This window comes from Sander lucioperca, chromosome 9 (assembly GCF_008315115.2).
Source record: "Sander lucioperca isolate FBNREF2018 chromosome 9, SLUC_FBN_1.2, whole genome shotgun sequence".
Taxonomy (NCBI): Eukaryota; Metazoa; Chordata; class Actinopteri; order Perciformes; family Percidae; genus Sander; species Sander lucioperca.
This window is the reverse complement of record NC_050181.1, coordinates 39,863,036-39,878,712: the sequence shown is the minus strand read 5'-3', so window position 1 is coordinate 39,878,712 and position 15,677 is coordinate 39,863,036. Positions and strand designations below refer to the sequence as shown.

The following is a 15,677-nucleotide window of genomic DNA, read 5'->3' as shown; positions in this document are numbered from 1 at the left end:
AACATAGTCGAACATTTAGATTAGACTGTTTATAGATAGATAGATTGTTTATTAGCCCCACGACCAAGGCCGGTGGAATTTGTTTTCGGTACAGTATGTTATTCTTTGCAGCACAAACACACAAATGGACAACAACGGCACACAATCAGGGTAATGCTTGTGAGGAGGGGGGTAGAGGCAGGAGTTCAGAGTCCTGATGGCTAAGGGAAAAAAAGCTGTTTACGTGTCTTCTGGTCATGTCAAGTGTGTTCACGTTCTGTTTTACTTTTGTAATAAAACCATAGACTGTGAGTGTATTGAATTGATGAAGGGTGCGTTTTAGTGCTAATAAATTCAACTGCTCATTAGTAAGAGGAAGATGGTGTTAGTTCTCCTTTCAAAAGTTACATAGTCTGGCTTTAATGTGTCAAAATTAGGAAATATGAATCAGTAGATGACTTTCAATTTCATGAACTGAAAACCTACCATGTACTTTCAGCACGTGCCTTACCGCGTTGTAAACGATGGAGATATTGTTTTAACATCAGTCGTATTTATTTTTACATACTTCCAATAGACAGTTACATGATTGAGCTAAATTATCCGAGACCAATTTACATCATACTGCTGTGTAATGTTTGAAGTTGGAGCTGCAGTGAACATAAAACGGTGGGTTTTCATTGGATCACTCCGGTGTCTTAAATGGCATCATTATGATCTCAGAGGGTGCCTGCAGATTCTCAGTGGTGTGATGAAGTTATACTGCCACGGTTTGGCTGAGGTCAGGCTTCAAGACCTGGCAGACGTGCGACTGTTGTGACAGTCTGGTTTGTACGTTTTGAGTGCATCTGCACTCATCTATTTAACACTGACAATAAGCCTGCCAAAATCAAATAAATACCTGTAAAATAAAATTACATGCTATTTATCCCTGCAGCCTAATCCACTATAGCCTCACCATGCTTTTACAGTAAGCTTTTATGTGCGGTCGTAATTTTCTCTCTGTACGTCTGCGAAGGCCCAGGTCCCTAGAAAGCCATTACCGTCTCCCCACATCACACTGCTCCCTCTTCCTCCCAAACCCGACATGATAGACACATTAACACTCCTTCACACCCAATTGAACACAGCATCCAAAAAGAGGAAGGAAACACCATGAATGTGGAGGAATGCAGCCATCAAAAATAATAAGATTAAGCAGCTTGTGTGAAGCAGAACAGTAGCATCTGCACCCGTCAGGCAGCTGTGATGCTCAAATATGAGTATTTGTTAATGGAGTGTCACTAATGGGGAGTTTCTGCCAATTATTCATAATTGTTTCAATATGTTTGTGTATTAAAAAAAGGCTTCTTTACAATTAATGGTGCATAATGGAGTAGATTTCTAGTGTAGGGTGCTTAAAAATACAACCCCTTAAAATCTTTAACAACCAAGTTTCCATAGTGTCTACAGTACAATAATTGTGAAACCTACACACATGTTAAAGCATCTATAGTCCTCATCTACAATATGTACACAATTCTGAAATGTACAGCCATTAAACAGGGTTTCCCTCTTCATCTGCAGTCTTTAATTGACTGTTATCTTTCGGTTGTGTCCCTATTTTGTACAGCATGTTGTTGACGCAATGCCTCCCTGACTGCTACTAATAATATTTCTCTGGTGTACATTACAGTTAATTGAAGTGCAGCAGCTGTCAGAATAATTACATGCTGATGTTTGCGACTTGGCAGGGAAGGATTACACTCAGCCACAAGCTCTGCAGAGTTTCCTTTTTTTCTTTTCTTCTTCTTTTCTGTCCTGCGAGCCAATGTTTTTTTAGCCAAATGCCAACAGAAAAACTGTCTCTTAGTCAGACGGAGGGAGCGAGAGACGGATTCTGTTTGCCTAATTAGATACACACTAAGGGACACTATGGAAAACTGTGGTAATCACAGGACTTGTTTACAAACGTAAACATATTTAAAATATGAAAAAAATGCAGTGTTCAAGGTAAACTACATATAATTGAGAAACATTTTTCTGTCCTTTTTTGTGTGTGTTTAAATCCAGCTGTCCAAATGACCACAACTTCTCCGTGCTTTTGTTGGTGAAGAGCAAATCCACTCTGCAGGAATCCACTGGACTTCTGCCTTCTCCACTTTCTCGAGGGCCGCCTTTAGCTCTCTGAACGCCACGGCGATATCTCCGTTAACGATCACCTTGTCAAACAAATGACCGCTCTGGCTCTCCATAGTTTCAGCCGAGTTAATCATGTCCTCAAAATCCTCCTCCTGTGACAAGAGAACACCTGGGTAAATAAAATGTTGTAACACGATGCTATAATACCTCCATCCAGCTCCTTTCATAGTTTGATTTGAGTGTCCTTTGATTAACCATCAAGCAATAGATGAAAAGAATCCGCACTAAAAACAAATTGATGATTAATGATGATTTCATTGTTAATTTGACAAACACTGTTGATGGAAACAGAACAGCTAAAGCCTGACCATATGGTGACATTGTCCAAAAAGATGCTTTACAATAATCTGCACATACTGTAACGTAACAGGACATGGAATGGATCCCCGTGAGCATTCAGCCCTACTGACCAAGGCGTAACACATCGTTACATGCTGAGAGTAAAGGATAAGAGGCCTTTTCACACCAGCTGTAGTACAAGTTGAAAGCACAGCCCCATAAGATACGCCTGAACCCTCTAAGGGATGCGGTGCTTGGCACTGGGCAAACTCCAGCCATGCTGCAACACAGGTGTGTGACCTCATGGGTTTAATAAGGGCAACATGGGCAGCCAGGGTCAAACAGGGAAGAAGAAGCCAGATGGGGATTATGAAAGTAACCAAGCAGCTTTTTGTCACAAATCTACCATCAAACATACACGCTCTTGTTTTGATCACCTCAATAAGTCATTATTTCAACCCATCACACACAAGGTGTAACCCTTCATCTCCTGGACATACTCACCTGTCAGTTATGGAACAAGAAGCCACCCACCAAGTAAGCCTCGTAACTCCCTCTGTCTCTTAAACGTCTCTTAAATGCAAACCAAAGGGTCAGCCATGTGTAAGGCAAGGTGCGCTCATGAGTGAGGGGAGTTTAGGTGTGCATGTCTGTGGGGTGGGGTTGCGTGGGTACATTAAGGCCAGAGTGTTTGACCTCACACCGCCCTGCATGTTACAAGACATGGAAAAAGCACCTGACTCCACACATGTACCTGGTGAACTGTGTTTTGTGTGTTTATGTTATAGTTTGTCTTACTGAAAAGATCCTGACTGAGTTCTTGTCCTCTTCAGCGCAGGTGAATTCAGCTCTCCGTCGGGTGAGGCGCACCTCCTGTATATGCGGAGGCTTCACGAACACCACGTACGGTTTGAATTCAGCTGTGTACACATGCTTTATTTTCTGTGGTGACGGAGAAAAGAAGAAGAAGTAGGTCAGACAAGAAAACAATAATTTTCAGAAAATGGGCCCAGCTCTTGAAGTAAATGTTGAATAATCTGAAATGTTCCAACTGAATATGGTAGTTTGTACAGAATAAGGAATCCATCCATTATAGCCCTCCTTTTCCAGATTTTGGACTGTCCTTGTGTACCACAAAACCCGTAACTGCTAACTCCCACTGTTGCTGTACGGACACTGAAGAGTGTACTTGTTAGCAAGGACCTTAATTGGTAGGGTGTAACAAGTGGAGGTTCATGCTATCTCTCCTTTGCCCAGGCCAGGCACCCCGACAAACCAGTAGCACGCAACCCCTCGCTGGCTTCCCGCAATACGAACACTGCCAATCGTGTGGTCAATTGAGGGCCTGGCCAAAAGGGAAGCACCACTGCCAGGAACTAAACACTGTAGTGTGGACACACACACACACACACACACACACACACACACACACACACACACACACACACACACACACACACACACACACACACACACACACACACACACACACATACTACGGGCCCTTGGAAAATTCATTTTTATTATTAAAACATCAAGAAGTCATAAGATGAAAAACTATAGATTTTTATTACTGAAAAGGCAATCGTCGTAATTAACGTGTAGTATGAAGCACCATGAATTATTTACCAGGGACATGTGAATTATTTTGGTTAAAAACTTTTTTTTTTCCTCGGACACCTGGTCAAATTCAGTTGGCTACGTAAACATGAATGTCATTATCTTTTTTTTAATGGCATACTCACATTCGGGTGCACATCGAGGAGGCACACCTTGCCCTCAGACATCACTCTGTGCACAGAGTCTAGACTTGTTCCATAGTAGTGTCCCCTGTATCTCCCGTATTCTACAAACCTTGAGGCAGAAAGAAACAGGCACAGGAACAGACAGGGAAGACAGAAATCAGGCAGTGGTAGAAATGAAAATCAGGAAAAATCAGTGAGTGAGTGGGACTATTTTTAACACCATGGGAAAGGAAGCCTTAAGAGCGACGTCTGCATATGTACCTATGGTTGAGAATATCCTCTTCAAACATGTGAATTGACACAAAATGATAATCCACCCCTTCGTTCTCCTGACTTCTCTTCTCACGTGTGGTGTCTGAAAGAGAACAGGACCGGAGCTTGAACACAGCTGTAAAAAGATGAGAAACCATTGTGGGCGCGGGAGGTAAAGGTGACAGTTTTGGATGTCTGTCTTACGCGGCACAGTGACGCCATAGTGGTCAGGGTTGGAGATCAGGAGCCTCCTCTTCAGTTCAGTAACGCCAACGCCGCTGGGCCCTTGAGACAAATATCAAAACACTGAGTTCTGTATGTGGGTATTCATTCCTAATATCTCGGTGTACTAATGTTTTCCTCACGACAATTCCGACATCAAATAGGCTCAGTGATCTAGTGACACATCTGTCTTTATCATCAGAGAAGGAGAAGGGGAGCGAGAGAGAGTCAAGACAGACAGAGCTCTGATTTCATACTGATTTCAGTCTGAAAACGATTCTCCAACCAGCCTCACTTTTTCTCAGCCTGTGTCTCTCTATTGAACGTTAAACGCTCCTATGCCCTAGAAAATCTATAGCATCACATCTAAATGTGACATCTGCAAAGCCGCGCAGTGTCAGTGTCCTTTTAGTGTAGGATGCACAGGATGAAGCATACACACATACTGTAGCATCTGGGATTTTCTTCTAAAGCCGATTTCCGCAGCCCCAGATTGCATCAGACTCTAATGGAGTGCTGTCTGAAAGTAGGATTCCTGACATACCTGCCTTTTCCATCACAGCGTTGCATGAGCTTGATACATTACAAAATATCAAGTTTATAGACTCTCCACTCTAACACTGCTGATGTCTTTCACAGCTGCTCTACAGAACTGGAGAGGAGCATCATCGGGCTCTGCGCATACTTTCTACTGACCTTTTTTTCTTTTTCAAAAGTTACATGATCTGTAGGGCTTAAAGTGGCTGGCAGTCGCTTTCACCAACTTTCCTGGGGCATAACGGTCTATTGTTTCATTCAAAGTGCGTATGCAATGCAAACAAAAATGGATATATTTCCAACCTGGTCAAACATTATCCAGCTGGTCCTGTTTTAGCGATCCGGGCTTTGGTTTCCCTGTCTATAACTCTCATTGCCAATAAGTTATATATTCTTAATGATGACCTCCGGTCAATGAAGAGCCTTCACAGCAGACAGTAAAACGTAATCCAGAGTCGGGGTAAGCTCCAACTCAATTAAAGAGGTCTAAATCTAAATCCAAGATGTCTTAACTGTTCCAGTTTGATGATGGAGCACTTGGCTGACATTATGGGGGATCTTATTCACAATCCACTCATCCCCTTCTCTCCGTTCACCTTTCATTTATCTCCTCTCTATCTGGTTTTGTTTTTGCACCTCTTCAATTCATTGTGTTTCTCTCTTCTCTGACTTAATTTTTGTAACTCTCCCTTTCTCTTCTCTCTTTGATTCATATGATATCATAATATGACATTAAAGAAACCCCTTCAGCGGGACTCAATGTAAAATTCCCTGGAGAGAGATACAGCTCAAAAAATACATAGAGCAGGCCTGCAGGATTGGCAGAGAAGTGAATATGGGGTGGGCCACTTGGTAACTTAAGAGAACACAATATATTCTGACTTGGAGCTCTTTGACAGTGTTTACGTGGTTCTGATGGGAAAGGATTGTTCGTGCACTCAAGAGTGGGGACATAAATCTTCATCAATGCATTACTTTTTTTTTTTTTTTATCAACAACAGCTTCAATAAAACTGTCCTTTTAGTGAATGGGATCATGTTTTTAATTTTTTATATGGACAAAAACAGGCAGCGGGGTGATATAAAACAGAACACAATTGACAACTATGTGCAATACTGTACATATAACCACAGTAACTATCATTTTATAGGCTTTGTATGCAGCAATGTTGTATACATGTGTCACACTACTTGCTCATAGACTAATTCATAGCATAGGAAGCTACAAGCTTTGGCATTGTGCTTGAAAAACAAACTTTTCACAGAAGATGGGAACTTGCCTGTTTCTTTACGCGACCGTATGTTTAGCTCATACGTACCAACCAGAACGACCAGACGGTGTCTGTCCTTGGGGTCTCTGTGGTAGGGGATAACCTCTATGTAGGTAGGGGGACAAACTGAGCCGTGTACCCCCGTGCTCCACCTCCCGGACTGAGCCGCTTCTCCGGCCAGACTGCTCTTTCTCCCGAGTCGGAAACTCCTTCTTAAACCAGCTGGAAAAGAGAGAGAGGGACCATTGACCTGCCAGGTGTATTAATGAAAGCCTAGCAGGATGATATAGCCTCATTGGGACAGTCCTAAAACTTGCATTCATTCATTTTTTGGCCACTTGAACGCACTGCAACATCTGGCATTGTATCGGCTTATAAAGTTGACGTGGTGAATGTGTTAGGAAAAACATTCTGTACTGATTTGAACATCCAGCAGGTACAGAGAAACATTAGCATTAATTTGGAGTCACCTGGTGAATGCAAGTCTATTATTCACTCATCTTTTAGCTCTGTTTTAGTCTCCACCCATTCCTGAGGGAAATATCTGGCTCTTTAGCTGCTAAACGCTCCGCTACGTTCACCAGCTAGTAGCTAACTTTGTCTGTCTGCCATTTGGTGCTGGGCATGTATAACGTACAGGTTTTTCATTTTCACTGATAACAGCTTCCTGCTGTGGCTGGAATTGAGGTTGATGAGAGTGGTGAGAGTGAACCAACAATGAGCTGAAAGATGCTAAAACAGTTCGTAGAGGAGCAGAGTCAGGTGATAATTCTCTGTGGGTTCGTCACTATCAGCCACCCCTTTAACATTACACAAAGTCATTTGATCTATTCTAAATACAAAAATAATGATCAGTGCAGCTTTAACAACACGAAAGAAAATGATTTTTTAAATCTTGACACAAGAAAGGCCATATTTATCCTTCATGACGATCTATTTGGTCCATTTTCATGTTATTTAGTTTTATTACGACCACAATTTTGAGATAACTTACTTTCACATATTAATAAGCTGCACTTGTAAGGTTTGATTTATTCAAGATCTAAATTACTTCCATGATTCACCAACATTGCTTCCCTTTGTGCACCACTTGATTAAAAGTGTGAAAACAAGAACTCTTAAAAACTGTTAAAAAGTATCAGAGATACTCAGATGGCAACAAGGACCATGACTGAAGAGAGAGCTACAGTAGGAATGTGAGGCAGAATAGAAGACAAAACCATTAACACTGCCACCCAAACTCTGATGTCAAGCACACTCCTGAAGCAGCACAAATCTCAGTCAACACACGACAACTCAGTCTGTCACGCGTCGCTTGTAGGCTGTCTGACAGCCAGCGTCTGACATGCGACTGTGGTCTGGTCTGGCCTGGCTTGGCAAGCTTACTCTCTTTCATGATGTTAACTGCTGCTAAGTGATGCTGCCAGGCTTTCTTCGACGTCAGCTGCAATTTCACTTTTGTAAGCATATCTGTCAATTTCCTCTCCGGGCTTCATTCTAAGAAACATGCCACTATGAGTAGAGATTTCAAACTTTTGTTTACATGGGATTCAAACTGATGATTTCACTCAGACATTTCTAAGGGTATACTGCTGTTATACGGCAAACAAAAAAAAATCATATTTCGTAGAATGAAATAAGGTCTAGAGGAGAACATATTGTAATTGTCAATCTTAAGTAATTCTGGCGTTGAAATTCATCATGTTTCACTGAAAATGCTCTCAGCTGTAAAACCTTAGTACATTTTTTTGGAAATGCTGCGCGCTATTTCTGATTGACTCGACAGTATGAAATAAGGGTGAGTGAATACATGCAATGCACGTCATGAACTGGGCCTGTGCCCTTCATGTCAAGATGAAATGATATGAGCCTCAACCTAGCAGTGCAAGAGAGTGGACATAAACTCTCAGTATGAAGCATTCTAGTCCCAGACCATTTATTTGACTAGTTCAAAAGAAAATGGCGTTCAGCACTGTGCACTGACCTTAGAAATATAATGAGTTAGCCCACCACAATAGTCACAATTCTTTGCAATGGCAACGGAACATATAAAAATGGCTGCAGTTCTGACCATCCTGTTATGTTTATTTTAATAGGAATGTCCGTTCTACTTTCATTTTATTTCTATGAGTGGTATGGTGAATAATTCAGTCTCACCATTGGAAGTAATACTTTGATATTTTGGGAAATATGATTATTCGCTTATTGCTTTCTTGCAGCGACTTAGAAAAGAAGATCAAAACCCCTCTTTGTTAAAGTCACTGTGAAACAAGAGTTTAAAGCCTTTTTAGCTTCTGTAATGTGACATATTTCTAAAGTTAAACTTAATATCTGGACTGGATATAAATTAGTTAGAAGAGGGATTTTAATCCAATCCTTCACATTGGCCTTAATCCGACCTCAACAACATTCTTTGGAGAGGTAAAAGGTCCTACACTGTAGGAGGTGTGTGTTTGATACTAATTTGCTACAAGAGGCTCTCTTTATCATCCTGGCTACTGTGACCCACGAGCTAACCGTAAAGCGCGGTTTTATATAATGGGTGCCACCAAGTTCAAGATGAGTCATAAAAAAAATATGTTTTGACATATTTGTGATGTAGCGAGAGATAACTGAACAACTGGCACGATTAGAACTTGGAAAACAATATTGTTTTATTTCAGAGTGTTTTTAAAATATCAAGCTAGAGCTGGTAGCTTAGCTTAGCATAAAGAATGGGAGCAGGAGGAAACAGCTAGTCTGGCTCTGTTTAAAGGTCCAATGTGTGGGAATTTCTCCCATCTAGCGTTGAGATCATATATCGCAATCAACTATCTCGTGCCACGCGGCAGGTAGCCTTCACGCTTTTTTCTGATGAGGCCGGTCTCTTGCTCTTTTCAATATCACTTTTCTTTTTCTTGGCGAAGAAGAAGACTCCTCTTCCTGAAATTTGGATTTTGAATATGTGTGGTCCTCCATGTTTCCTTCTTCAAACTTGCCATGGCCGGGAAGCTACGATACCCATTAGCAGCACCTGTGAGTTTATCATGTGACAGCGAAAACGTGAAAGGCGGAGCAGTATGTCCTGTATGTCCCTTATCAGCTAACATATTTCAAGATGGCGCATGAATATGCAGCGTCTACCCCAGTTCATGCAAACGCAAATGTAAAATTTAAAGCCAATAGGAATACTTGAAATTGATGGTGGTAGTAAATATTCATGAAACGGACAAGTTTGTGAACGGGCAACACATATTTTTACAATGAACAACTAAAAACGTTACACACTGGACCTTTAAAAGGTATCAGAAAACGGCACTAACACAAAAAAAAAACACTTTATATCTAATTTGTTTCATTAAACAACATTATTTTTTAAACATTCACCGGGGGACAAGTACTAGCTGTGAGCCTGTTTTTCCCCTTCACCATATCTTTACTTGTGTATCTACACAAAGTACTCCATTATGTCCCTTCTCTTTCAGCCACTCTCTGCTCTGATTACTCTGCATACAGTCATTTAGTCGCGCAGCATCGATAAAGGTTTACATGCCAGACAAAGAGGAAACACAGACAAAGAGTCTGAACCACGTCATCAGGTGGAAGCTGGCCTGAGATAAGATGAAATGTACATTATTAAATACACATGACTTTTGGAACTGATATAATGTAACATCTGTAATTACCTTGCCTTGTACCGACATAAGAAGCCTTTTTACAATCAGCCATAAGTGCACGCCCCCATATGAACATCCTGCACTGCTCATATGCACGCAAACACACACAAGCACATCATATCCAATCCATGAGATCAAGACAAATGGGATAAATGGAAAGGCTAAAACCACATTTGCTGTTCTAGTCCTCTCCCTCAAATCCCCAAAACCACAAAACGACATCATCATATGAACTGGTTTGTAATATAAATATAACCAGGGTCTCCTTTTGTTGCTGGTTTGTCTCCATTTAATTGTATTGCTAAGTTCAATATATATTCATTATATGTGTGTTGTTGTGAGCCGTCATGTTCAATTGCCCTGAGTTGTGTTGTCTTGTATCATACTGGTCCATTTTCCAGTATCAGTGGGTTTTTAATGGAACAAGTCAAACATCTCACCAATGTGGATCCCTGTTATAGCTCCGTAGTCTATGTCCTCCAGGACTGGAAAAACAGGAAGAGAGAAGAGGAAAGAGTGAGGAAATTGTGGACACAAACCACAAGGGGATGACACGTGCCTTGCTCTGAAATTTCATACTCAAAGTATTAGCATATGTTCAGACCCAAATGTCCTAATATTTTGCTTTGGAAATTCTAATAATAGTTTTATTTAGAAATGATATACACAATTTAGAAATATTAATAACTACCTTACTCTTACAAATTGATTGTTAGCGGAAAAACTAGCACACTAAAGAAGGCCAGATACTATAAACCTGCTTGGAGGAACATTTTTTTAAAAATCCTCTGCGCATTATATGAATATTATTTTTGGAAAATGCACCGCCTTAAATCTTAAAAAAAAAAAACAAAAAAAAAACTAAAATATACATGTGTATTATATCATGTAAATTATGGCCAATGTAAGTTTTCAAAAGCAAATTCAAACTGACAGTACCTGCCCCCTCATCTGTGGAGCATGTGGAGAAAACAAAAGCAGTGAGTACAACAGGAGGGCAGCAGAACTCACCCATGACCTGGATCTTCAGACATGACCTGTCACCTCTCAGCTTAGCGCTAGAGGCGCTTTAATATGTTTATTGGTAAAGTGTTAAAAGGTTTTATTCTTTTCAGGTGTGGTGATTTTATGGACAGACGTTGACTCATCACCTGGCGGTTTGACTCGTCGAGGCTTGAACAGGGCTTTAGGTCGTTGTAGTGCAACTCTCCTGTAGAGAGCCGAATAAAACAAGGCTGTATCAAAACATCAAAATGTCTTATATATATTACATGACAGTGTTTTCAAGTGAGTCACCATGTAGCTATCGACTAAAACGCGTAAAATGACCACCTCTCATGGAGCTGCTGCGAGGGGATGAGCCCTGCCCGAGTGTTGCTGTCGCCCAGGTGACAGGCCTGCCACCAGGTGTCATCCTCCATGCTGACAATTTGGAGGACGTCGCCCCTTTCAAATGCTACCGCTGCATCCTTGCACGGAACGGTGGGATCCTCGTTAGGATCATAGTCAAACAGAGCCCGCATAAACAGCTGAGGATAGAAAAATCATTTCATGTTTGTTTGTTTTTTTACAGAGTTTCTGCAGGTTTCACTAAGTCAAATTAAAGACTTTTTAAGACCATTATGAATGAAATGTAAGACCTTTATCGCAACAGCAACTAAGCCCTAAATTCAGTTTTTTCAAGCCAAGTATCGCTAAACTTGCTTCCCCATAGCTGAAGAATAAAATCTGTTTTATGTCTGTACTACAATCCGAAAGAGACTCGCGCCAATAACAGGAAATCTGATTGGCTGCAATGTAAGTTGCATGTTGGTCTCATTTGTAGTCGTAATACAGCAAAATTATATTTGAACTAGCGAAAGAAAGAACACATTTTAAAAAAGAGCATTAGAGGGAGCGTTACATGGACGTCGGAAAAATAGGACCTGTTTATAATTATTTATTAACAATACTTCAGTGAATTTAAGAATTTTACAGACCTACAATTTTGATTTTGAAATTTTAGACAAATAGGTGACAAAGGAAAATACAAATTATATGTAATTAATTTATTCATTCTTCTCTTTTCCTACTGCAGCTTTGTGAACGTTTTCTGTATCCTAGCAATGGACACAACATCTTTCCCTGGTGCTTTTTCACATATGTTGGTGTCATTCTTGAGAAATGATCATGAAAATAATTTGTCTTAATCCATTGCAAATGCTCCCTTCTCTAACAGTTTCCAGCTTGGACATCCACTTCATGTATGTGGCGGTAGTGGCCTGAATTCTTCCTAAACGAAGAAAAGGATTGGGGAACTTGACATTTTCCACACAAGTTGTGTAGGATCATTAATGTTAAATTGAGTTGGTGTAGCTCAACACACGTGATGGGTGAAAAATGATAAATCAAGTGTTTAAATGATAAAAAAAAGCTGTAAATTGTAATGAAGTTAGTTATTGTCTTATCCTTGACTGTCTGACCCGAATTTAGTTCTTGACAATGCGCTGCTGTAGTGACAGCACCGTGGCAAAAACACAAAATATAACCAAACACACAAGATACCACTGATTTCATCTCTTTTTACCGAAACCAGCTGGGCAGCTTTCCCCATGCAGTCAGATTGCATGCTAACATAAAAAAAACACACACCACGGGAGATACATATGTAGTTAATATTTACTGTACCTTCTTATGTGATGACATTTCTTCCTTGGAGGAAGCAGGAATGATTTTGAATGTAACTTCACCCTGAGAACGAGCCTGCGCAAGAGGAGTAGTTAGATATGTTAGGGAATTCATATTTGCTTTCAGTTAGATGAGAAGATTGATACAACCCTCATGTCTGTATGGAAAATATGAAGCGACACCCAGCAGCCGATTAGCTTAGCTTAACATAAAGACTGGAAGTAGGAGGAAACGGCTAGCTTGGTTCTGCCCAAAGGTAACTAAGACACATTGTCTGTTCAGTCAAATCCTGATATATCTTACTGCTATTAATTTAAGCTCCATTGTTGTCCAGAAACTATTAAAATACTTCAATGAGCCACAGCGTTGCCCATGTTATTTTTTTCATGAACATGGGCAACGTAGTTTCATAATACACCATCCTGCTCCTGTACATACTAGATGCTCACTAGTGCACCAAATGTGTATTAATCCGCAGCAGGAAATAGTCCCAAAACAAATACACTGTTTACTCCTGTTTGAGTCACGTTTGCTAAAAACTACAGTGTTCAGCTGTCTTAGGATATGACTGAGATCTTCTCGAAAGTATTTGTATTTATGACTTGTTAAAGTTTTTCTGTCTTTAATAGGAACAAACATGGATGGAGCTGAGAGACACAGACATGGTAGAGAAGTGGCACTGTGTTGGTTTTGTTTTTTTCATTAGATCGGTTGACAATAAGTTATATATCGAACAATGTCAGCCTTATCGTTTAAGTTACAACACTGAAAAGAAGAAAGGAAAAGTTGAGAGCAAAAGCAGAGAAGCAGTGGTGGAAGAAGTATTCAGATCTTAAGTTAAAAGTACTAATACCACACTGTAGAAATACGCCTTGACAAGTAAAAGCCCTGCATTGAAAATGTTACTTGAGTAAAAGTATGTAAGTATCATTAGGAAAATGTACTCAAAGTATTAAAAGTAAAAGTACTCAATGCAGAAAAATCCTCACATTTTAGAAACTGGAAACAATCAAAACATTTCTGTGTTTAATCGTCGAATCATTTCAACTGTACTTGTAGGCCTATACATTGTTGGGTAGTTTAATTTATGATAAAACATCGCATTTTATAAACTTACATGCGTTTTGTGTGTAAAAATACAAATTTGTAAAGTAGTAGGAAGTGAGACTAACCAGAAGAGTAAGGATTTCCTTTGGCTTCCTGTGCTCCAGTGAGATTCCATTCACCTCTTTCAGCTCATCTCCTTCATGGATCAGGCCTTCAAAGTGTTGGAAATACATATGGAAATTTGTGTCACATGCTCTTCTCTGTAACATTTACTATACACCATCATAATGTTACAAATTTATATAAAGCTAGTGTGACAGAGTAGAGTGGACACAACTGTGATAAATAAAGAGTTTTTCATCTTACCGCTTTTATCAGCTGCACCTCCTCTCATGATCCTCGCCACAACAATAGCCCCCGTGGATTTATCCCTCTTAATTGTTGCCCCCTTGAGGATGGTGATAAGTGAATGAAAGGATGATGAACAAAGAGGTCAAGCGATGAACAGTGAAAATAACACATTGGTTTTATTACAGTCCAGACAAATTTCTCATTTAGAGTCACTTCATTCCAGAGAAAATTATTTGTATCAAGATGGGACCATTTAGTCGGCTGCCTTCATGTAACACACAAAGCGCTGGAAAAGGTTATCCAAATCAGCATTATTTTCAACAGATGTTATTGATGTGGAGCAAATCGCAATGGAAAGAGCATCTTATGTAGCTGACTACAATCAGCTCACGCACGCTCGGGTGTAACCCTGTTGTCTGGAAAACGGGAACATGCTGGATCGATCAAAAGAGACCATGTCAGAAAAAGGTCAGTCCCCTTCCAATCTAGTTTTGGGATCAATACAAAAGTGTGTTCTCTATTATTGGTCCTAAGCACATTCCACTCTCAAAGCTCAAACACTAACATACGAGCATACACACACTGCAAAAAAATGTATCATTAAGTAAATGATTCTCATATTTCCCCCTAAAATCATCATCATTTTTATTTCATAAATTAACATCTCCATCTTAACATGTTTTTACGGCGATGTTTGTCTTTAGTTAGCAGTATATCTCAAAAAAACTGTCAACACATTTCAATATAATTTGTTGGAAAGTAAGGCCACAGGCTAAGAAACAAACTTGTGTGTGTGAGGGCATATTTGAACATTTCTGCTATTTTCTAATGAACTACTGGATTTACTTGAGTGGAATAAATCTGGCACATGTACCCCACAGCTGTCCATCACTACATGTATTTTATTGAGATCTTGATCCAGATGCAGATCCAAAAAAAAATCTGAACTTCATTTTATTATTAAAATAACAAATTTAGAGGATTTTGAGGCCTTGGCAGAGAAATGCCATCTTTATAGTTTGGTTCGTTTTCAGTCCAAATTCACTTGATCCAGGAAATTTCCAGAAATAAGTGACAATGGCTTGGAACAAGGTGGAATAAGGCAGATCATTCCGGTAGTATCAAGAAAATGAGCTATGATTAAAGACCTTGAAACGAGCTGATTTACATCAGAAACGGAAAAGAATCCAATCCATTGTAATGCTTAATATTGCTTTAAAGAACTCATTTAAGAGAGTGGATACACATGCATAAATATGTGCACGCACAAACACACAACAATGCTGAAACTATGTTGTGCGTCACAGCAGTTATATGGCAGCAAAGATGTGGAAGAATTGACTGTAAACTCCTGGCTGCAGGAAGCTTTTCTTATGTTTCGTGTCATTCCAAGGGCTGTAGTCCTGCTACACCTTGGCATACATGGCTTGAGCAGTCACGCAATTCGACAACATGACATAAATTCAGTCACCAGAGAAAAATTCAGCTGTC

General features: G+C 40.0%; 1 protein-coding gene across 8 annotated transcripts in view; it reads right to left on the bottom strand.

Annotated features, from left to right (window-relative positions):
- Positions 1-28: 28 nt before the first annotated feature.
- The window catches only part of LOC116065073 (MAGUK p55 subfamily member 7-like), a 25,835-nt gene continuing 10,186 nt past the window's right edge, over positions 29-15,677 (bottom strand). For 7 of the 8 annotated variants that reach the window (XM_036004921.1, XM_036004926.1, XM_036004924.1 and 4 more), the window contains 13 exons: positions 14,202-14,283; positions 13,961-14,046; positions 12,789-12,863; positions 11,454-11,650; positions 11,273-11,331; positions 11,061-11,072; positions 10,562-10,606; positions 6,514-6,687; positions 4,641-4,721; positions 4,446-4,539; positions 4,185-4,293; positions 3,238-3,381; positions 29-2,252 (listed from right to left, as the gene is read on the bottom strand). In XM_036004921.1, the coding sequence (XP_035860814.1) occupies positions 2,022-2,252; positions 3,238-3,381; positions 4,185-4,293; positions 4,446-4,539; positions 4,641-4,721; positions 6,514-6,687; positions 10,562-10,606; positions 11,061-11,072; positions 11,273-11,331; positions 11,454-11,650; positions 12,789-12,863; positions 13,961-14,046; positions 14,202-14,283 (1,389 nt within the window). In that variant the 3' untranslated portion in view covers positions 29-2,021. The remainder of the gene's footprint in view (positions 2,253-3,237; positions 3,382-4,184; positions 4,294-4,445; positions 4,540-4,640; positions 4,722-6,513; positions 6,688-10,561; positions 10,607-11,060; positions 11,073-11,272; positions 11,332-11,453; positions 11,651-12,788; positions 12,864-13,960; positions 14,047-14,201; positions 14,284-15,677) is intronic. The other variant, XM_036004922.1, reaches the window with a different exon arrangement.